Consider the following 21,490-nt stretch of genomic DNA (forward strand, 5'->3'; position numbering starts at 1 on the left):
TTTCATTAGCTGGGAAGGCGGTTTTACTTAAGATCTTCTATTATGGTAGGTTTGTCAGGTTGGCCACATTCTGCATGTGAAATGCCTTTAGGAAGCTAAGGAGAAAGAAATCTAAACCTTTGGCAGATACTGTAATTCACCATTCTGCAGTTTGCAAAATGTACGATGCTACAAAAAAAACCCAAAACAACAAGGCAGGAGCATGCTATGATTACAAAAATACGCAAGGAAGTGGCTTTAGCTAAACATTTGACATGTGTGACTTGTACAAAGACTGTGAAAGAAAATGAGTAGCTTGTGTTTACGTGTACGGATCAGGAAAAGATTTCTGCTAAGTCTCAGCATGTTCTCCAACTCTTTAATATCTCCTGTTATCCCCAGCATGTGCTCTGAATTAATTTCAGACAGCACTGAACCTGCTCACCCATCTACTCTTTGTCAGTATTCCTTAAGCATCCTTCTCACAGCAACATGATTAGCAGTTTTACAAGTTAGATGTCGTCTCTGTTCCCATTAGATGTATTTTGATCCATCTCTTTATTAGATTTACAAATTTCCTCTCAACCAGGGACAGCAGTCTGAAACAACTCAGAAGTTTAGGTACTTCTATATATGATATATAGGGAGGGGTTCATTCAAACCCTTTAATTGAGTTTACAGACATTCAAACTGCAATATTCCAATACCAAGTAGAATTTGCAGAATTTGCAATGACACTACCTCTAGATCTCTAAGCACTTTAAACAGTCATAACAAACTGAAACTCTTTCCTCTGAAAAGAGGAAAAAGCTTACTCCTGATAAAAATAAGGATCTTGGGTCCTCTCCCATGGGGCAGAAGAATTGTAAAGTTGCCTGGAAAGAGACGCAGTCTCTTGGGTGAACATGTTGTCCCAGTACCGCAAGCATCCGCAATGTGGAGAACAATCTGCCTGCTTGAAGAATGGTAAGCCCAAGAGCTACCACTGCTTGTAAAAGTTAGGAAGCCTACATGGACATTCTCCACAGGGAGGTCCGGCTGTGAGCCACAACTGTGCTGAGCATCCTTGGGTAGGCATGGGGCCAGCACATTCAGAAAGGATTACTGCAAAGCAATGATTCTGACTGCAAAATATCCTCTTCGGTCACAGCAGTACTGAGAATTTATAGAAAATCCATTTATGCCCAGTTTTAAGACTCTTTTTTAAAAAGCAGACCAACCATTACCCATTAGAAGCATGGTGAGTGCCTTAAACAGATTCATACTTGAGCCACACCTGCACTGTAAGGACACAGAGCTGTTAGATGTATTTTAAATGTTTTACAATGATAGAAACAAAGACTACTATATATGCACTTACAGAAGGTACCATCTCTTTTTGTTTCAAAGGATGTGGTTTATTCAAGAATAGAAAAAGAAAATCCTGATTCCATGCATGGTATTGTAACTTTAGAAGAAGCCTACCCATGTTTCATTCAAGCTACATGTTCACAAGACAGATCCTGACAACTTGTGCAATATATATATACACAGAAATGGCATTCATGTATTGAAATGAAGCTCTTTTGGTTTAAGTCTTAGTGGCATTTTAGACAGTTCACAGGTTTGCTGTTTGCATAGACATAAAATCCAGCCTTGGTGATATATTTGGTGGGGATACCCAAAGCAAACATACACATGCCTATCAGCTGAGAGCATCAGCTCATGCCAGCATTTTTGATTTTTAGAGCTTGAATACTGATTTCTGTCCTCATCTTACTCAGTATTTCTAAAAGTACAAAACAAATTTCAAAACTACAAAAAGGTCTTTCTGGGAAACTAATTCAGTTAACTGTGTAAAGTTTGCTATGCAAATAGAGATTATTTATGAATTTACTTATGTGCAAATGAAGGTTTTGTGTTTAAAACCTCACATACAATTGGACCCTTACTTAAAAGGGAAAATAAATTCTGAAAATGCTTTGCTCAGAACAGCACTACTATATAGTAGGCTCCTCTGGGCATGGCATTTATCATGATCACAGGCACACATTCCTCAGCAAACCCTGATCACTGCTGATATGATAGCCCATGCTACTCTAAATAGTACTATTCTAAGAGCTCTGTGTAGCTTCCTGCTATTTAGGAAATACTGGTTCTTGAACAACTCCTAATGTGCTGCACCCAGAGGAATCCGGACAGAAGTGAGAATCTACTCCACTGCCCGTGACTCTTGGGACATGCTGAAATCACAACACAGCCAGCAATTGCTCAGCATAGCCCACTCTTTCTTCCAGAAGCAGGGAGCAAGAGGCTTATGTTACAGCTAACTCTACACATCACCTTCTCCTGGGATTCCTCAATTTAAACAAAATAAGGGACTGGGGTTTAGAAGTCGGCAAAGCATGCACCCGAAGCTTCACAGCACTGGGAGGTTTATGCAGTGAAGAACGTGCCTGGTGGTTCAAGATTCATTTCCACTGTGTTCACCAATTCAGCAACTTGAATAGTTTTGTGTTCAGTGATTCTTGGGACTTAATATAACTAAAAATTACTCTCTGATCAAACTGAATGACCAAACCGGCTTTCCAGAGAGCAGCAAGTTGTGGGAGGAATCCTGGAGTAGTTGAGAGATTCCATATCCTCAGATTTTCCCCTTCTCATTCAGGCAAAAATTGTGAATTTTCTCTCTGGCAAAATATTAGTAGAGCCCTGTATGTTCCTGAATCCTTTTACTAGTCTAATGTGAAATGCTCCCTTTCTGCTGTTGCCTCCAACACCCATTCCTCGCAGCTGCTGGTTCATATGATCAAGGAGATAAAACCCCCCCAACAAACCAGATACCTATTTCTGCCTCTTTTCTCTGCAGATCAGAGCAGTTCCCGTTGCTCAATCACAGATGGGGAATGCAGCAAGTAAAAGTTATTATAAACAGGAAAGTGAAGCCATTTCTGCCAGACCCTTTAAATAAACTGTCACTACTGCATTAGGTGCCAAACTTGGCCTGTTTTCCACATCCCTTATTTTTATCATCAAATATACTTTTCAACAACACTGATTATATGTCTATTAAGTAACATTTCTGAGCACTGAAGATATACCACATGACTGTGCAGATGGAGAACATATGTCACTATTTCCATGTTTATTTACTTAGCAGCCCAGGGTAGGAAACACAGCTTTTGGTTAACTTAAGATGGCTGAAGCACATGCAGTGGCTCAGGCCCATAACCAGGCAATAAAAAGTGGTGGTTTTGCCAATTATTTTTTTAGATATTGTGAAACTAGCCCAGCTATCCCTGTGTAGAGTTCAGCAAACTGTTTAATCTTGATGTTATAGTTTCTGCTTAATTCTTGGAATCACTCCTGATACCCATGATTTACTGTGAAAAATGCCATAAATCCCATTCTCCATTCCTCAAGCAAAACTCTTATGGAAATTGACGGGGTCCTCTGAATTATTTTAATATTATCTAAATATGTAGATCAAAAAAAGGTCTTGTTTGTGGAACGCAAGAGCACTGAGATAACTAAATCATTATGCTCACTATTAACTGCTCAAGAAACATTTGGAAAAGTGACTGCTTCTCACTTCATTTTCCCCATTTTGCTTTGCCCTCCCCTCTCATTTCTTTGCGAGATACAAAGGAAGCCCTGAAGAACATATCTGACTCTTTCTAAGGCAATGTGTGCTGCAAGGAAAAGGGTCACCTCAGATCTGAATTGAAGAAATGGTTTTTGAGTACTAAGTCTTGTGACTGCCAACAAAGTGAACTTCACCACTGCGAAAACTATACTAAAAAAGCTGAAAGATAAAAAAGATTATGTTGCAGTATTTCAACCGAACACACACCCTGAGACCTTAGCCTTCAGATCTCAGACCGCAGACCACAGAAGCTTCCTTCTGTGAAGAACTTTCATTAAAACATTTCTGAACATTACTTTTGTATCCCCCACTAGACAGCCAAAAAACTGGTCTCCATCCCTTCTGCAAAGGCCTGATTTTCTGCAATGCAGGAGTTCTCCCATAAAGAAGGAATCCCTGGGTAGCAAGTCATGTGTTTCTAAGGCCCCTTCTTCTTGTCAGTATTGACCAAATGTGCTAAAGTAGCAACCTGTGACATCCAAGGTCTTTACTGAGGGGCAGCTGTTTAAATTAGAATGAAATACCCTACTGCTGTTGTCAGAAAGGGAGGAGGAAAACAGCAGAGCGAGATTGTCTCAAGAACTGTCAGAGGCTCAACCTCTCTGCACATCTAAGTGAAACTTTGCTGTGGGCCCTACTTCTCCATGCTCTTCTCAGCTTCAAAGGTAATTTTTCCACCTTTAAGAGGCAGAACCACTTGTTCTCTTTCTAAAGGGCAGCAAGATTCTTTGCATGTTTAGGGAGATAAAAGGTCTGCCACGTTTGTGGTCCTACCCTCTCCTTTAATTGCATGCCCTTTTTCTAAGCTCTTTTGTCATAAATAAGACCATCTACATCTGCAGAGATGGAGAATAAGAAGAAGGGAACACTTAACTGCAATCTGAAGCAAAAAGGAAAAACAAAGGTAAGCAGCAATAGTTATTAAATCACTGCTTAATAGAACCAAGACTTAACCCAAGGTGATTATTAAACCACAGATATTTAGCTAGAAAATCTATTTCTAAACACTACTTGATTACAATTAGGTAGTTATCACAAGATAATTAATTCTGTCTAAAAGTATCCCAGTTTTTCATGAGCTGGAGCCAAGTTCTTGGCTAGTTGCTTTTGCAGACTGTGAACCAGTGAGGGATGCAAGTGACAAATTATAAACTCTCTGATATAGGAATGTATGAGGCACTGCACTTTCTATTTCAATGTAGGAGGCCTCCCAAAATTACTTTAAAAGTAATGAGAATAAATCAATCTCTAACATCACTGGGAGTGAAATTTAAGATGTTACATACAGCTTTTGGGAGCATCGCATTCACAGACCTTGAACTTACTACCTTTAGTAGTTGTCTGTGCTTCATCCTTGAAGCAAAAACCAGACAAGTAACAGCTGTAATCCATCACCTCCATCTGTTACAGGGGAGGGATAGGTAGTTGAAAAGAAACAAGGGAACAAGACAGCGATAAGGAGCTTCTCACATGCTCTCAGGGTGCAAAGTTGCCTTCTTGACCGTGACAGAGTGGAAAATTCCCAGGCAGCACCTGAAGAAATGCTGGTGAAGGTGAAGTGCTATCAAGAGAGTGAAGACAACAGAATCCTGAAGGCTAGCAGAGCATGAGACCTCATTTTTCAGCTGGAATTGAGGGCCAGGCAAACCACATTCTTGGGGCCACAGTGTAGCTTAGTACTGCATCTAGGCCAAACTCCTCTGGCACCTAGTCTAGGAGAGCCATTATCATGGATGAGCTTTGGGTCTCTCACTACAAGAAGGACACTGAGGAGCTAGTGTGTCTAAAGGGTAATGAAGATGGAAAAGGCTCTGGAGCACAAGTGTTATGAGGAGCATCTGAGAGAGCTTGGGGGTGTTTAGCCTCGAGAAAAGGAGGTTTGGAAGGAACCTTATCACTCTCTACAGCTACCTGAAAGGAAGCTGTAGTGAAGTGGGGGTTAGTCTCTTTTCCTAGGTTGCAAGTGAGAGGGCAAAAGGAAAAGGCCTGAAGTGGCATGAGGGAAGGTTTAGGTTGGATATTATGAAAATTTTTTCACCAAAAGGAACAGGCTGCCCAGGCAAGCGGCGGAGTCATCAAACCCAGAGGTATTTAAAAGATATGTAGACATGGTACTTAGGGAAATGGTTTAGTGCTGGACTTGGCAGATGTAGCACTAAATCTGATGAGAAACTTGTTTAAACATGTCTTAAAATGGCCTTTTGTGGTCTCTTTGCAAACACGTGTTTCTTCTTCCCAACACCCCCCAGGACAGGTTATCTCCCATGCAGGAATGTCCTGGGAAAGGTGTCCTGAGGTGTTTCCCATTGGACCTTGTTAACCCCATCCTGTGATTGGGTGTTCCTGTAAGCCCCTTGGGACTTCTAATTGGTTACTCTGTGAATCCTCCTAAACCCTATAAATGTAACATCCCCAACAATAAACTTTCTCTTGCCTCCTCTCCACGCCGGTGTGCTGTCTCTGTACCAGCCATGGGACCACGTGGGTGCTGGGGGGAGGGGAGGGCACCTCTCCCCTCCAGGCTCGGGGCCTGAAAAACCCTGTCGCTGGAGTTCCCCTTCCCCCTCCCTCAAGACGTCGTCGGAATGGTTCTTCAGATGGAAAAGGAACTAGAACTGGGCTCCCCCACGCTGTGGGTGGGGAAAGGGATCCAGAACTGGTGCCAAGTTTCTCATCAGATTTAGTGCTACAGGCAGTGCTATGTTAATTGTCAGAATTTTGTTATCTTAATGGTCTTATCTGATCTAAATGGTTTTATGATTTTATGAGTACTGAAAAGGAGCATCACTGCTAAGTAGTGAAAAGGTAGAAAAGAAGGTAAACCTCAGCTACTGTTACATTAAAGAGATACTGCCACAGGGTGCCTCAGTGTCTGATGCTGGTATGGTCCTTCTCAGTCCAATTTTTTGTGATCACATTACTTCTGTTCTCACAGGTTTAGACTGTGGACACAAGGTGGGCTACTGGTCCATCTAAAAAGCTACACATGAATACAGCCTGGCTACTGTCATTGCTGAAATCAAGTCACTAATGAAGGCCAAGTGCCCTTGCCTTTGTGTATTCCTGTGCCATGACCTAACCTGCATCTCTGTGCTGCCACTGTGACAGTTCTTTGAAGTGTTTTTGGCCAGTCAGGAAGAATATGAATGCTCACAGAAGTACCATGTTTTAAAAATGGTGTTGCATTTCATAAGGCATTGCATTTTGAATTTCCATTCAGAAATAACAGAAGAAAAAAAATATGTTTTACTCCTGTACAATTCACAGTGATAAAAAAACTCAAGTGAAGAGATTTGCAAGTGACAGCATATTCTGATACTCACAAAGTTGAGGCAAAGGCTTAGACTGTAAAAAGAGGGAAATTCAACATTTGCATTTCATGCAATATTCTTTGCCAAGCTTACAGCAGCAATAGGGCTAAAGGACCGGAGTATTTTCAGGTACACATACTAATGTCTCTGTGAGACAGACAATAATAGAAGTCTAAAAGAAACACCACCTTCACTACATGTAGCTCTTCTGTTGTATAACCATGAAGCTTGTCAAGCATTCCTTATGTTCTGTGTTGGCGCCATGACTTCTCAGAATAAGGCTACTCAGCCCCCCACCCCCCTCCTTGTATTTAGAAAAACTTAGTCCTATGAACTGAGTTACCTGAGTGACTTTTGAAGCACTTCATACTCCTGCAAGAAAACTCCTCTTCATACCTGCTGTCTTGAGACTCATGGTACTGCTGTGTCACAGAGGTAAAACAGATCCAGAAGATTTAAACAGTTATCTTCTGCATTTAAAATTACTAGAGCTCCTCCAAACTGGACTGGACCAGAACACTTGTATTTCCTGTCTCTATCTTGATACAGTTTTAAATATTACTTATGTGTACTTTCAAATGAAGAGGTTTTTTTAGGGGAATGCAGAGAGAATGTAGCAAGCACTTTTCTGCCATAAAACTAAAAACTGGAGCTAAAGTGAAGACTGACAATAGTTATAGAAATGTTATACTCTTAACTAATCTGTGAAGCTCTAACCAAAAAACAGGCTAGAATTAATGGCAATAGCCTGTGGAAAAAGACATGCGGCTTTAGTAGCCACAGTGTAGAAAAGTTCTTGTATTTTATCTTCTGGCAATTTTGTTTGAGAAACAAACTATATGCCACAAGGACATGGAAACTTTGTATGGGTATTTACTAGCATTTACAAGGGAACACCCTTTCTTTGAACTTTTTGGGGCAAAACTCCACTTTTTTTTTAGCTATCCTCAGAATGTTTCTTTTGATACCATGAAAAAAAAACAAACAACCCAGCAGATTTTTGTAACGGTCAGGAGAAGGAGCCAGATCTTAGGTTTTTACAATGGGTGCAGCTCTGTGTAGAATCAGTCACACAGATGGAGATTTTTGCTATTCCTCTATGGTTTACACTGCTAAAAACCTGCAATTTAGTGCTTAATTTTACTGGGTTTTGTTTCAAATCTGTCAGGTCCAAATTATATCTAATGACACGACTAAAATTAGGCTAGATGTTTAACTACGTTATACACACTTAGAAAAATTAATGTTTCTCAACTCCCCACCCACCTCAAGGTCCATTAATTCTTCCCGCTCTTGCCGACTAAAATACTTCCTATTCAATAAATTTCAGACTAGGGAGAAAAAAAATGAACTTCTCAAACCGTATTGGAAGAGTGAGTTGCTGTTCTGGCTTTGTTTTGCATGGTAACAAATTAAACTCTAGGGTTTTGGCCTGAATAGGTTCCCATTTATGTGCACAGTCCTGATTCTCTTTTCATCAAAACACAAATAGAACCAGGAGAAACCAATTTCCTGTTTGATGAAACTGATCTGTACTGCTGCCTTCTCATTCCCAAGGGACCAGACCACACTCTGCTATGCAATTAGTATTGTTTCTGGGAGAGAAGTTTTTAGAGTGATAGAAGAAAAGAAGGCTGCTTACAAGACAGTCAACCAAACTGCTCCACTCTGGCTGTTGAATACTTGGCAGATATATTAAGCTTATAACAGAATATCTGAAACTCACATGACCTAATTCTGCTCTAAGTTTAGTAGGTTTTTGACCCATATTCATCAAGGTGTTTTTTCCAACATACTCCTCTTGCTGCCCACTGCCTTTGCTCAAGTGGTACCAGAACCTGAAGTACTTCTGGACCCCTGCAGCTGAAGAAACAGAGGATGTGCACAGCAGGAGGGAGTGAGGAGCATAGCTGCAGAAGACAGAGAGGGTTCCTCCTTGAAGTGAAGTGATCCGAGGAACCTGCCAGACAGTTTTCCACAGAGCGCCCAGAGATGTCAGTGGGACAGGGCTGCACAGAAGAGGCAACAGAAAAGCCATCTCAACCCTTCTCACTATCGTGTTTTATTTTCTTATGATGGTGGTAGCCAAGTGGACAAAAGGTAGTGGAAGGACCACGTCTATTGCCTTTTGGGTACATAACCCTTGAAAGGCTTTGCTTAGGTCAAAATCTGCAAACAAATCTCTTATTTAACTACAGGTTTTGACCCAATGAGCTTTGTGCACCTTTGCTTCTATATTGTCTTCTCTCTCTCAGTGAAACCATGAAAAATAAAAAAATTACCTCCGAACATTCGCAAATGATGCAAATTGCATTTTACACAAAATAGTTCTTTCATATTGGGACAAAAGTAGAAGATTTTGTTTAAAATGTTGAAAGGAACAGAACTCATTCTTACAGAGAAAGCACTCTGCAAATACTCACTGACCTGGGTAGAGTGAATTTCACAGCATAAGTCCAGACAAGGATTTAAAACAAAATGAAAATATTCCTAAACTCCATGTTAAATTCAAAATTGATTCTGAGAGTTAAGAGTCAAATTTGTCTAAGTGACAAAAACATTGCATATAATCCACCAAAATCCAAATGCAGAGACACGGGATGCCTGATTTTATCACATTAAGAGCATTATGCTCCAGTCTAGTTAAACGAATCAACTTTGACATGACTTTGGGAGCAACTTTATGAGCTAGAAATCCTGATACTTATTCACAATCTCACATGTACAGGCACTAACACTAAACATTACAAGTTAATTGTAGAGTAAGTTACATCCTGGTAATGACATAAGTAGTTACAGGTGAAGCTTTGGAGCCTTAGAGAGCCACGGACAAAACAGTTGATTAAAACAAGTTCTAAGTTTCTTAATCTCTCTCCTCCCTTCAAAAATTAACACTCTTTGCTATATACTGCTATGTTGTTTCATCCCCGATGCACTCTTTCAAGGATTTTTTTTTTTTCACTAAGACAAGAGCTACTTAAAAGCTCACAGAATGCTAAGATGTCTGCTTTTAACTTGTGAGAGAGCACAAATTCAGGAACAATACATGTGCATGCATGTCTATGAAAACATCCTGGCTATATATTTCTGACAAGGTAGAGAAGGCAAGATGTCACCAAGGGATCCACAGAGGTAAAAAAAGAATGTTGCAGTAGAAAGATTTTCATTAAGGGATTTGATGGACAACTACTCCAATAAGTGCCTGGTATGATGCAAGTCCCAATCCTGAAACAGATTTTCAAATCTGCAAGACCATCAAAGGCTTATCAAAGGCCCTTGATCACAGAGTCACAGAATATGCTGAGTTGGAAGGGACCCACAAGGATCATCGAGTCCAACTCCTAACTCCTGCACAGGATAATCCCCAAGAGTCACACCATGTGCCTGAGAGTACCATCCAAGTGCTTCTTGTCAGGCTTGGTGCTGTGACCACTTCCCTGGGGATCCTGTTCCAGTGCTCAGTCACGCTGTGCATGAAGAACCTTTTTCTTATATCCAACCTGAACCTTCCCTGACACAGCTTCAGGGCATTCCCTTGGATCCTTGGGTTAAAATGGTGTGAGCTTAAACTGTTTAAAAATCAATGATAATTGGCTGAGGAACATTTCAAGCAGTTAAAGAAGGCGTGTTCAGCATAAGATTTGTAAACTATCACCTCTCCCATGACTACTCAGCTGAAAATGTTTTCAAATCATGTAAAATTTGAATGAAGGTAAGAGAACTTGCTTTTTATCCTGTCAAGAGTCTCAGGGAAAAGCCCAGGCTTAATAGTAAAGGTTTTACAGGCATTTGACCAAAGGCTAAACCTAGCTGGTGCTGCATTTACACCTGGAGCCTTCTTCATTAGGATGACTGCATGTAATGTTTGCATTGTGGCCAAAGAACAGCTTGGGTGCTCCACAGAGAGCCTAAGTCTGATTGGCACAGAAAGCTGGAGGCTATTTCTATGTCATGTCTATTTCTAATCAGAGGCCTGTTTCAGCTCCTCTTAAGCCCTGCAAATGGTTGATTTTTCTCCTCAAATTGCACATCCGTACTTTGTCTGGAAGATTTATTTCATGACATTCTGAGGAGACCAGGACAAGTCACTTCTAAGATAAGGAAAAAAGGGTAACTTGTGCACCACAAATCTATTTCACAAAGATCTCTGTATTTATTACAAAAGAACAAAAGTTTGGGCATAGAAATTTATTTTCTAAAGCCTCAGATGACATCTAGTTTGAAAGGATGGGATGTTTTTCAATACCTTGTACAGACGTAAAACTACACCTCGGCTTTTCTGGTCTGCATATATCAAAATTGAACCTTCACCTTACAGCTTAATTTTTAAAGAATTTCCTCAGAAATGGTGCAGGAATGCAGATAAAACCTTTGTGTTGATACTTTTTTTGTTGTTGGTGGTTTTTTTTTGTTTGTTTGTTTGTTTTTTAGTTTTTGTGTGTTTTCTCCACTACAGTTAGGTTTAAAATTCAAAGGAAACAAGTGACATGTACAGAGTTACAAAAATATATACCATAGAAACTTTGTTACTCGTATTAGCTATCATGTTACTTACAATTTTTGCTTTTGCAACAGAAAATGTATTTAAATTGATACACAAGGCCTGCTGAAGGGCGAAAAGTGAGTCACTTGGTTCCAAGGACCAGAACTCATTAAAATTATTGGAAATTCTGTTCCACTTCAACTGGCTTATCAAAGCTATGGGTATGGTTAAAAACCACCAGAGGCTTCGTGTGCCATTTGTTTATGTGAAAACACTTTTACCAAATTAACTAAGAAAAGCTTCTTCTTTAGAATTTTGCAGGCACAGCCCTTGGGGTTAGACATCAGAACTTTGACGTTTTTATTATGGTTTGCAGAGCTCAGTGTCTGACTCTAGAGTTTGTTAAAGATTTTAACTAATGGACTGGATCTGGATTTAAATTCCACCTTGGAAATTAAGGAGTTCACATTATCTTAAACAGAGCGACAATCCTCCAAGAAAACAAATGAAAGCCCTCAAGAAAATCTGCATGATCTGTCCCACCTGACTTGTGAGTATTTAGATTCCAAAAGAAAGAAAATAAAATTCCAACCTCATCAGTTTTTTTTTCCTGGAAAAAACCCACTTGTTTGCTTCTGTTTCTCTTCGCAGACTTCTCAGAAGAAGAGTAGATCATAGAGGTTTTATACTACCACAAGAAACACTTTAGTAATTGACAAACCCGTTATCACTTCATACACACCATGCCTTAGGAACATTTTGGTATCACTCTATGGGTACAAGGTCATAAGGCTTGAAGGACTCAGCAAAAGAAGCTTCCATCTTCATCTTCATAAAGCACATTGTAAAGGTGGGAAATGACATGCTTTTAAATTATCAAACCAAAGGAATTCTTCTCTATGGTGTGCTTCATTTTGAAAAATCTTGCAGCATCCAAATAATTTTTTCCCTCTCCCTTTGCTTTGCTTCCTACAGCAACAAGTAGGAGAACCTCTATCTGAATTTCCAAAAGCAAAGCAGGAAATGCTGGGCTTCAGGGAACAAATTCTTGAGAAAGCAGATTTAAATGTAAAAAATCTGGAAGACCATGTCTGCATGCTTCTAGATGTATTTATTTTACACACAAAATACTTGTAAAAGCCATTTTCTTCAGTCTTTGTGAAAACAATAATTATTAATGGTTTTGCATTATTAAGTCTTGAAAAGATTTTTAAAAATATAATTAACCTACTAAATCTCCATACCCTTGTGTATAGCACTTGTTTTTTATATTCACCTTTCTCATCCACTTGTCTTCCAGCACTCTCAGTGGAAAAGCAGATCGATTTACATTTCTCCCGTAATCACCTATCATGTTACTGCAGAGTTTAATCACAAAAGGATACCCTCACTAGAAAAACACATTTACATTTCTTCTGTATTTAACCATCATAATGTTATCCTCAAACTGCTACCCATAAAGAGTCACAAGATTTATAAAAAAGGGGAAAAAAATATATAGAATGGCAGTAGGGAATATTTTTACTAGTATTAATTAGACATTGATTCACCATTGCTTAGTCACGAGTAGTTTGCATCCTTTCTCTTGGTTTAGATCCCTCATCTTTACATGACAGCCAATCATTTTTTCACAACAGAACCTCTGCATATTGTCACAGACAAGAAGTCACTCAACAGAAGCCCTAACAAAAGAAGACTAAATTTGGGAGTATAATTTTTAAAAAACAAATAAATTACAAATCAAAGAGTAAAGTATAGCAAATTATCTCATCTCCCAAAGGGTTACAGAAATGGGTTCCTGATTAGAGAACTGTTCAATAAAAGGAGAGAATCACTGACTGACAGATGTTGTACACAGAAAAAGGTCTCTCCAATAAAGCCTTTCTGTCCCTACAGTAGGTGACTCTAACCCCCAAGTCTTTCCAAACTGATCAGGTTTTGTAAGCATTACATTAACGCTTCATTAAGCATGTACATCCAAACTTCCTTGCTCAGCTGTAATCCAAGTTTTTCTAACTTATCCTCTTTACAATTTTTATTTGCTTTCTTCTTTTTGTTTATCAAGATCTGCAGGTTTATGTGACACAAAACAACACAGTAGTAGTAGCCATTTAACTTTTTCCTCAAAGAAAGGCTCCTTTTTCAATTTGTCAGTTTTCAATTGCTGCAGGTCTCACAAGGAGCCTCCTTGGAGTGACAGCTAAGTTAGAACTGAAGAGTATTTTTCTGATTTATAAATTAAAAGCAAAGGAGAAAAGAGGAATCAAAACAAACTTCTGCCAAGTTTTAAGATGCAGAATCAATGACTGAAAGCATTAAATAGCATTGCTTTGTGAGAGAGCAAGAACCTAAGTTCTAAGAGCTTAAAAATCTGCAGTTCTGTGAACTAATTCAAACCTTCAGATTCAAAGGCAAATTTAGCCTGAAATCTTACTATGTCTGGAAACATTTTGTACACTTTCTTTTTCACAGTCCTTTTCTTGCTTTCTTTTCACTCCCTGTCTATGGGAATCTCAAAGTGCTGTTGGTGGTTCTCCTCCAGATTCATTCTAGGCACCTACTGAAGAATATAGGTATGTTATTACATGTCTTGTTAAGTATGGATCCCTTCGGACTTGAAGGGATCTTGTAAACTCAGTGAAAATTTCCAAGTACTGTCTGGTAAGTTCAAGATGGTTGGCAAAGCTTCATTAAGCCAGTAACTCCTATAAGATAGCTAAAGAAACAGCTCCCATAAAGAAATATTGAGAAAGGGTGATTCAGCCTCCTGTGGGGTAGAAGCTCCTCTCAAAAGGAAGGGAGGAAACAGACAGCATGGCAGAAGAGATGTTTACTTTTCTTTGACTAGGCTCCTGGAATCACCGCTGGAAGTAAAGTTCTTTCTGTGTGACTAAGAAAAGAACTGCTAGTAATATACTAAACACAAATTTTTTTTTCTAACTCGAAAGCTATCCAATTTATGAACAGCGGGGTTTGTTTTGCATTCTTAACAGGAACAATCCTGAAAATCTCATGGAAGAAATGCTCTGCTGAAAATTGGGTCCACAACACAAGAAACCAGAAAATGCAAATCTCCCCTGCCTTGCTGGACCTACATTTTCTCAGTTCAAAGTCTTTTCAGTGAATGTGTTCTGAATAAAAATTTGTAAAAAAAAAAAAAAAAGTAAAGTCTTCATATTATTTCAGGTTTTGTTGGAAAGGTTCTTTACAGATCTAAACCATGTGGTGTTTTGAAGAAAAAACTGTTGCCCTAGTGGTTGTGCATATGATGACTGATATGCTGCATATTTCTAAATAAAAGCCTAAGCAGCCTATTAAATACTCATATCTATGATGAAATTCTACATTTCAATAATTATAGCCAAACAGTGAACCAAATATAAACAAAAGAACAAAAAACCAGCCTAGATTACATGGAATTAATTTACTAGTTCTGCCCCGTGAACTACACATCATCTTCATGGATACAGAAAATGGAGTCTACATTTTATATAAAAGAAACTAGTAGTTATAATACAACAATTTCCTAATCTCTCCAGTAACCGTGGTTGGGCTTAGGAGTAATTGATGAGATGAACATGATGGGTATCATCCTTTATTTGCATCATCTTGTATCTTAAAATAGAACTTTACCAGAAGAGTCTTGCCAAAAAAAACCCACAGCCTGTGAAAAGACTGTGTTAAAAACGTATATCCTAATCTTCTATGACAGAGAAGAAGACACAAATAGAGATCTGGACATTTGTTTTACTCTTCTATAAAAGGTGCAGTTACCTTGAACAGGTCACCTTTTTACTGGTGAAATGGAAGACACAATCTTAGTGAAACTCACGAAATTTATTTTTGCTGATTTCTGAATTTTTCTTTGGTTGTCTAGTTTGAAACTCAATATTTGTAATCAAGGGAAAGAAGGAGAAGAAAAAGTGAAGAGTATTGAAGAAGAGGTGTTCATGTACTTTACAATACTTGGGACCGACCACAATACTGCCTCCCTTCTTCCTCTCTCTCCCTTCCTCTGCCACAATTGTCACAGACATCTCTGGCCACATGAAGCTCCTAGTGTGGGCCAAGAAGCTTTTGTCTGGTTTGCTTTTTGAAACAGAAAACAGTCAGTCTGTTCCTCCTCCTGTGGCACATCATGAACATTATTACAAAGAACAGGAGGAGGGCACTGAAGCCAATTTCTACTTTTCGGTACTAAGCATGTGGCTATTTTATTTTATAGAAGCTTCCTAGAGAGTAATTTCTGGTAGTTATGAATTTTTATTATGACGATTTTTGCATGTTCCTCTGATGCCTCATATTTAAAACCACAGAGTGGTATAATGCAGAAGACAAGTGCATACAGAAAATATTCACAGAAAATAAACAAAATAGCAAAAATAACAGATAAATATAGCAAAAATAGCAAAAATAACAGCGGAAAAACAATTTCCCATCTCAATGAAAACTGTTTAAAAAAAGTCTTACTGTATTAAACAAACATAGGCTAGTGGACTATCTGCATGTTTAACCAAACAAAAGCTAAAAGTAGCTCAATTAAAATTGAAGTCCTGTCATTGTAAACTTGCCACAAGTCCTCTTGCACATTATACAGTGAAGAAAAGTTAAGATGCATTCTTAAGATTCCTTATGCTTTACCAGTCAACAGCTTTACAAACCCACAGCTATGCTCAGCTGTGAAATGTTAAAAAAAAAAAAAGGTTGGAATCCTTTTCAGAATAAAAGATTTCAAAATAGGCCATTTTTCCTTCAAAGAACACATACTCTACGTTTTTTTAATCTGTCTTGAAGAATACAGCAGTTGAACAGAGCAGACATAAAGAACAGGTTTGAGTTACTCAGGTCAAATTCCCCCTAAAATACATGTATGCAACTTCAATTACTTTCACATACACAGCAGATGGCTGCAATCATCTAATACAACCCCCTTCTACAAACTTATTTCAGAAGCACCTGCCAAAGAAGTAAAAATGCAACTTTTGTCTGCAGCTGCAAAGCATCCCTTTAAAGACATCTGACTTTTACCAGTTTTGGTGGTGCTTGAAAGGTGTGCTCACCGCATCAAAAGAGTCTTTTTGATGGCCCATTATTTTTAGGAATAGCTCAAAACAATATTTAGTGACACAAGCTACTGATAGAGGCAGAAATGCTGTATCTATTTTTTTCAATAGATTACTAGGGCACCTGAGGTGAAGGAAATTGACTTTAATGACAAATGAAAAAAATACTATGAAAATTTGATTTAAAATAAATTAGATTTACAACTGAAAATAAGCAAAATGGAATAGTCTTTGTTAAGAGTTAACTGAGCACACAAGGAAGCTGCACCCACTTACATAAAATATGATTCTGATGCCATGTGCCAGTGCTGACATCAATTCTGAACTACATTCCTCTACAGATGTTGCACTCAAACCTCAGTGAATTCCTGCCTGCCTATAGAACAAAGGAAAGGTGTTCCAGAAGCACTAAGTGAATTAGAATGTGTTAATTGGCAGGGAATATAATATAATACAATACTTCAGCAAATAATTGTAAAGTGCCATCATTTTAACCATAGACTTTGAATGCATACTATTAAAAGGACATTTCCAAAAAGTAGTAACAAAAACAATCTCACCAAAATGTGATGACAAGTTTCTCTTTAGTGACCCAAATGCTTTCTTCCTCTTTAGTAATTGAAAGTCAACATGAGGGAATTAAAGCATATTTACTTGACTGTAAGTTTTGCCAAGAATTTATCCTGCCAAGATCCAGATATATAGCCCCTCTGCAAACAGGGAAGTTTATGAAAGCTCAAAATGTGATTAGAAAAATTCATGAAGGAAATAGGTACTATGAGCAAAACATATTACCTGAGACTTGGTAAACTCCTAGTAACAAATTTCTGATGTGCTGCGTTTTAAGGAAGTTTTACTTTGTCAGAACATTTGCCCGATTCTTACCTCTTTCCTGTGCATCTCTTTGAGCTATTGCTGAAGACAAGGTATGAGGTGAGTTTAACTGCTAGAGCTATTCTGTGTCTTCAGTCAGAGGGTCTTCCAGACTTGGACGCATTCTGATCCAGGTTCATATCCATAATCCCAAACCAATCTTTTCACTCTCAACTGGATTAGCCACGTATTCAGGGCATACAGAGAAACCCAAATACTGAGACATGAGACTCACCTGTGCATTCATGTTGTAGTCCTTTCCCATAGTACCCTTTTTCACATATACACTCAAACTGGCCAGTGTGAGTACCACATTTACAGCTTGCCATGACGTCGCAGCAGTTTTCGTTTGCCTCACAGAGATAGGAACAATGCGATATATCTTCTTGGATGTAGCTGCCAGAGGGTAGGTCTGAAATAGTATTAACTTATTAACAAAAAATTCAAACAGAAGTTCTCACACAAGCCTCATACTATGCCACTAGTGGAATGTTTGTTAAAAACCCTAAGTTCCAGTTCTAAGCAGTAGTGACATCAGCGTGAAGCAGAGCCTTGCTATGCTCAAAATGTAATAAAGAAAATAAATTGGTGTCCTTGTTCTGGAAAAAGGCTCACTGAAATCCATAGTGCACTCAAATTTTTTCACTTGGCTTCATTTCAGTCTAACACTGCCAGAACGCAGTCTCACTCCCAACAGAAGCTGTTGAGACAGCTTTTCCCAGCTTTGGTGGATGCCAGATTTGGCATCAGAAGAGTATTTGGTCATGGCATGTGTAACCAGTTGGTCATACCACAAAAAAACCCAAGTCTTTCTTCTGGCACATTCACATAGACCAATCCAACCTTACTGGGAACAAACAGGATAGAAGTAACGCACCAGAAAGGCAGTAAAGCCCTGCTTATTTAAAAGCCGCATGTTTTTAAAAATTGTAGCAAGTTCATGCAAATGGCTAGTCTAAGGCATGAAAATGCATTTCTAAGCCTCAGTCAAGCCTTGCAAACAAATGTTTCATTGTGTGTTCTCGCTTGTCTAAACCTGCTCTATTTTTCAGGAAGAATTTTTTTTTCTAGAATATAGCAGATTAAAATAGGGTAAAACCACAGTCCAAACTCATTCTATCGCTTGCACTTGCCAGTTTTACTGAATGTATAAGGTCATAAAAACAAACTGTATTTACTCTTACACAGAGAGTTCTAAATCAGTTCTGAGCAGACTAAATTTTGTTGTTATGTAAGATACCAAAAGGTATTATGTCTAGTCCTGAAGTGTATACTAGGTGCCTCTTGAGGGCAATCATGTAAGGTTCATCCATCCCAGCACAAGCTACGTTAGGCTAAGAATACAGTCTGTTCTTCATGGACAAAATGAAGAGCTGAATGGATGTAAATACGTATATACATCAACGAGGAGAATTTTGCTCACATTTTGTTTATGATGAGTTAGTCAAATAAAATTTATCCTTTTAATGGAGGAACAAACACCTCTGCTAGAATGTACGAGGAAACAAAAGGGAATCAACACTACATGACATGTAAGTGCAAGACACTACTGGAGATCTTTCTGTTCAGACCCCTCTGCTCTCTGTAGATTTCTGACGTTAGTACATTAATACCTTCATGAAGAGCTCTGCGCGCCAGAGCTTCAAACTCAGTAAAACTGTGAAGAAGGTAACAATGATCTTCTTTTGGGTGGGATGCCATGTCATTCAGTTCTCGGATATTCCCCTGCCATATCCCAAAGGTGAAGATCTCCACTCCAAATTCACGCAAGGATGCTGCAATGGGCCTTGGGTCTCCCCCATTGGAATATCCATCAGTAATGAGAAATATCACTTTTGTGGAATTTCCACGGGCATGCCGCAATATTTGCTGGAAGAGAAAATGAAATTGCACACCTCAGCAAAGAGTTAACAGTGGTTGATCTGTACATTACTTCCCTCATGATGTGACTCCTTTTATTTGAATTATACAGATAAATTAGGCCCTTGCAAGATCTCCCGCTATAACAAAGGTGAACCAGCTGCAAGCAGAGCCTGTGGTTAAACAAGGCCAACCACTAATTTACAATGCAGTCACAATCTGCAAAATCACAGAAATCACAACACCATCTGAAATGAGTGATAGTCACCTATGAATCAGACAGCAATGATTCTGACCAGTGCTTTAGCAACTTTGTTGTCTTCTGCTTAAACAGGTAATCCAAACATTGAAAATCTAGTGCAAGACCCAAAATATGATCTAACATATTTTAACATAATCTTACGTTTCGATCCACTAAATTATAAACCACACTTCTGATTTATTCTTAGTCTTTTCTCAACAACCATCTGGACAGTTGGTTATTTTAACCCCAGCACAACACTTCCCATCATTCCCGTTGAACTGTCCTTTTCTCCCTTACAATGGTTTGCTAGCATCACTTCAGATTGTCCATTATGGCATCAAAACTGCTTGTAGTCCCTTCCACCCTGCTGCCATCTATAGATTAAGGATCATTCTTTCTAATACTTCACACAAAACACTTGTGACACTACTCAGTAGCGCCTGAGTGAGAACAAACGCCACAGATTCCTGCCCATCCCTCCAGTCTGACAGTGCACTACTGCACTGCTAATTACTCTCTAAGTACATTTGTTTTTGGATGACAGGCAGAGCGCCTCCGAAAATGCAATGTTGACATGCCATGGACTAGAAACCATGAAGTTACCATGCTGATTAGCCACTATCTGTCAGAGTCTGAGTAAATATGGGACCACTACCAATATCCTACTGGTGGTCAGGTGCTGACTGCAGCCCTAAAGCAAAGGATTGTGAAGGTGTACTTTCTCCTTCCTTTGTGAACTTCTGTAGAAGGAATTAGATTCTGACCTTCAGTTTGGTAGCAGGCAAATAAGTACCATGTTTATTTCAATAATAGATCGTACCATGCTACAATCAATAGAAAAGACCACATTTGATAGTCCTATGAATGATACTCCAAAAATCATGTTGTTGTATGACGAGTAGGTAAATGTATTTAAGCCACCCTTAACAAACACAAATTCCAAAAATGGAGGTGACCTGAGTTGAGTAGTTTTATTACAAAATCTTAAAGTAAAACTTATGAAGTAAAATCATCTGCCTTTGAGCTCAAACAAAAGCATACAGTCTAGGTGAGTCTAAATAACCCGCAGAGTTTTTATATCCCTTCTCAGTAAGCCAGGTCAGGACGATTTGATTTCAGGACCATTTGTTTTGATTTGTCAGTTCACTGATTTCAGGTAGATACTACACAAAAACAAGTACACAGACCTCAAATCAAAGCATATACCATTGACACTGTGGTCTGAGAGACTGCCAAGCAATGTTTTGCTGTTGGACTTGATTTTGTTACTGCTTCTATCAAAACCCAAAGGGAGTGAAACCAAATTCTCTTGGACAAAAATACCCTTCACAAATCAAACCTATCGTTCCTCATATTGTTTAAGTCGTAAGTGGAAAACCAGAATGAAGTGAAAAAGTAGAATGAAGTAGAAAGCTAGAATGAAAAGAATCAGGAAGAAAAAAGACAAGACAAAAGACAACATGAAGACAAATAGGAAAAAAAGTACAAATGTCTTATTTTAAAAATGGATTGTAAAACTGATGCTATAAAACAAGGGACATTGCAGGCAGAGAGGGTAATGCTATTTATAATTAACATATAATTAACATATTTAGCATTAACTATGCTATTTTAAAATAGAATATAAGCAACTTAAACTTCTATCCAACTTCTTAAGTATTCAGGATGAAATTCTCCACTCAGGATGTTTCTCTCACGCTGTTTCAGTGAAAAGGGCTTTTTTTTGAAAAACAAGATGAAAAAAACATATGTTCCATCCATACTTTGATTTTGGCAACCACAGCATCTCTGAACTTTGAAGAAAGAACTTTCAATCTGCAAATCACATAATAAAGGTGGAAAAGTACGCCCCAAATACACTCAAGTTGTGGAATATGTGTAACTGAGGAAAACCCACAACTTACATAGGATTAAGACACGTAACAGAGATTGTCAGTGCAATTCTCTGAAGATCCCATCTACAAGCAGCTTGCTCTAGCAGCATACCATTTCAACTCGTGATTATGTCATAACATGCACAGAAAGGGGAACAAAGCTTAATTTTGGAAGGAT

At 38.7% G+C, this 21,490-nt stretch overlaps 1 protein-coding gene across 1 annotated transcript in view; it reads right to left on the reverse strand.

Annotated features, from left to right (window-relative positions):
* The window catches only part of SVEP1 (sushi, von Willebrand factor type A, EGF and pentraxin domain containing 1), a 123,153-nt gene that overhangs the window by 87,459 nt on the left and 14,204 nt on the right, over window positions 1–21,490 (reverse strand). Inside the window, exons 2-3 of the mRNA XM_017816355.1 lie at window positions 18,948–19,203; window positions 17,570–17,746 (exon numbers count right to left, since the gene is read on the reverse strand). Coding sequence (XP_017671844.1) covers window positions 17,570–17,746; window positions 18,948–19,203 — 433 coding nt within the window. The remainder of the gene's footprint in view (window positions 1–17,569; window positions 17,747–18,947; window positions 19,204–21,490) is intronic.

This window comes from Lepidothrix coronata, unplaced genomic scaffold (genome assembly GCF_001604755.1).
Source record: "Lepidothrix coronata isolate B3197 unplaced genomic scaffold, Lepidothrix_coronata-1.0 Scaffold55, whole genome shotgun sequence".
Classification (NCBI taxonomy): domain Eukaryota; kingdom Metazoa; phylum Chordata; class Aves; order Passeriformes; family Pipridae; genus Lepidothrix; species Lepidothrix coronata.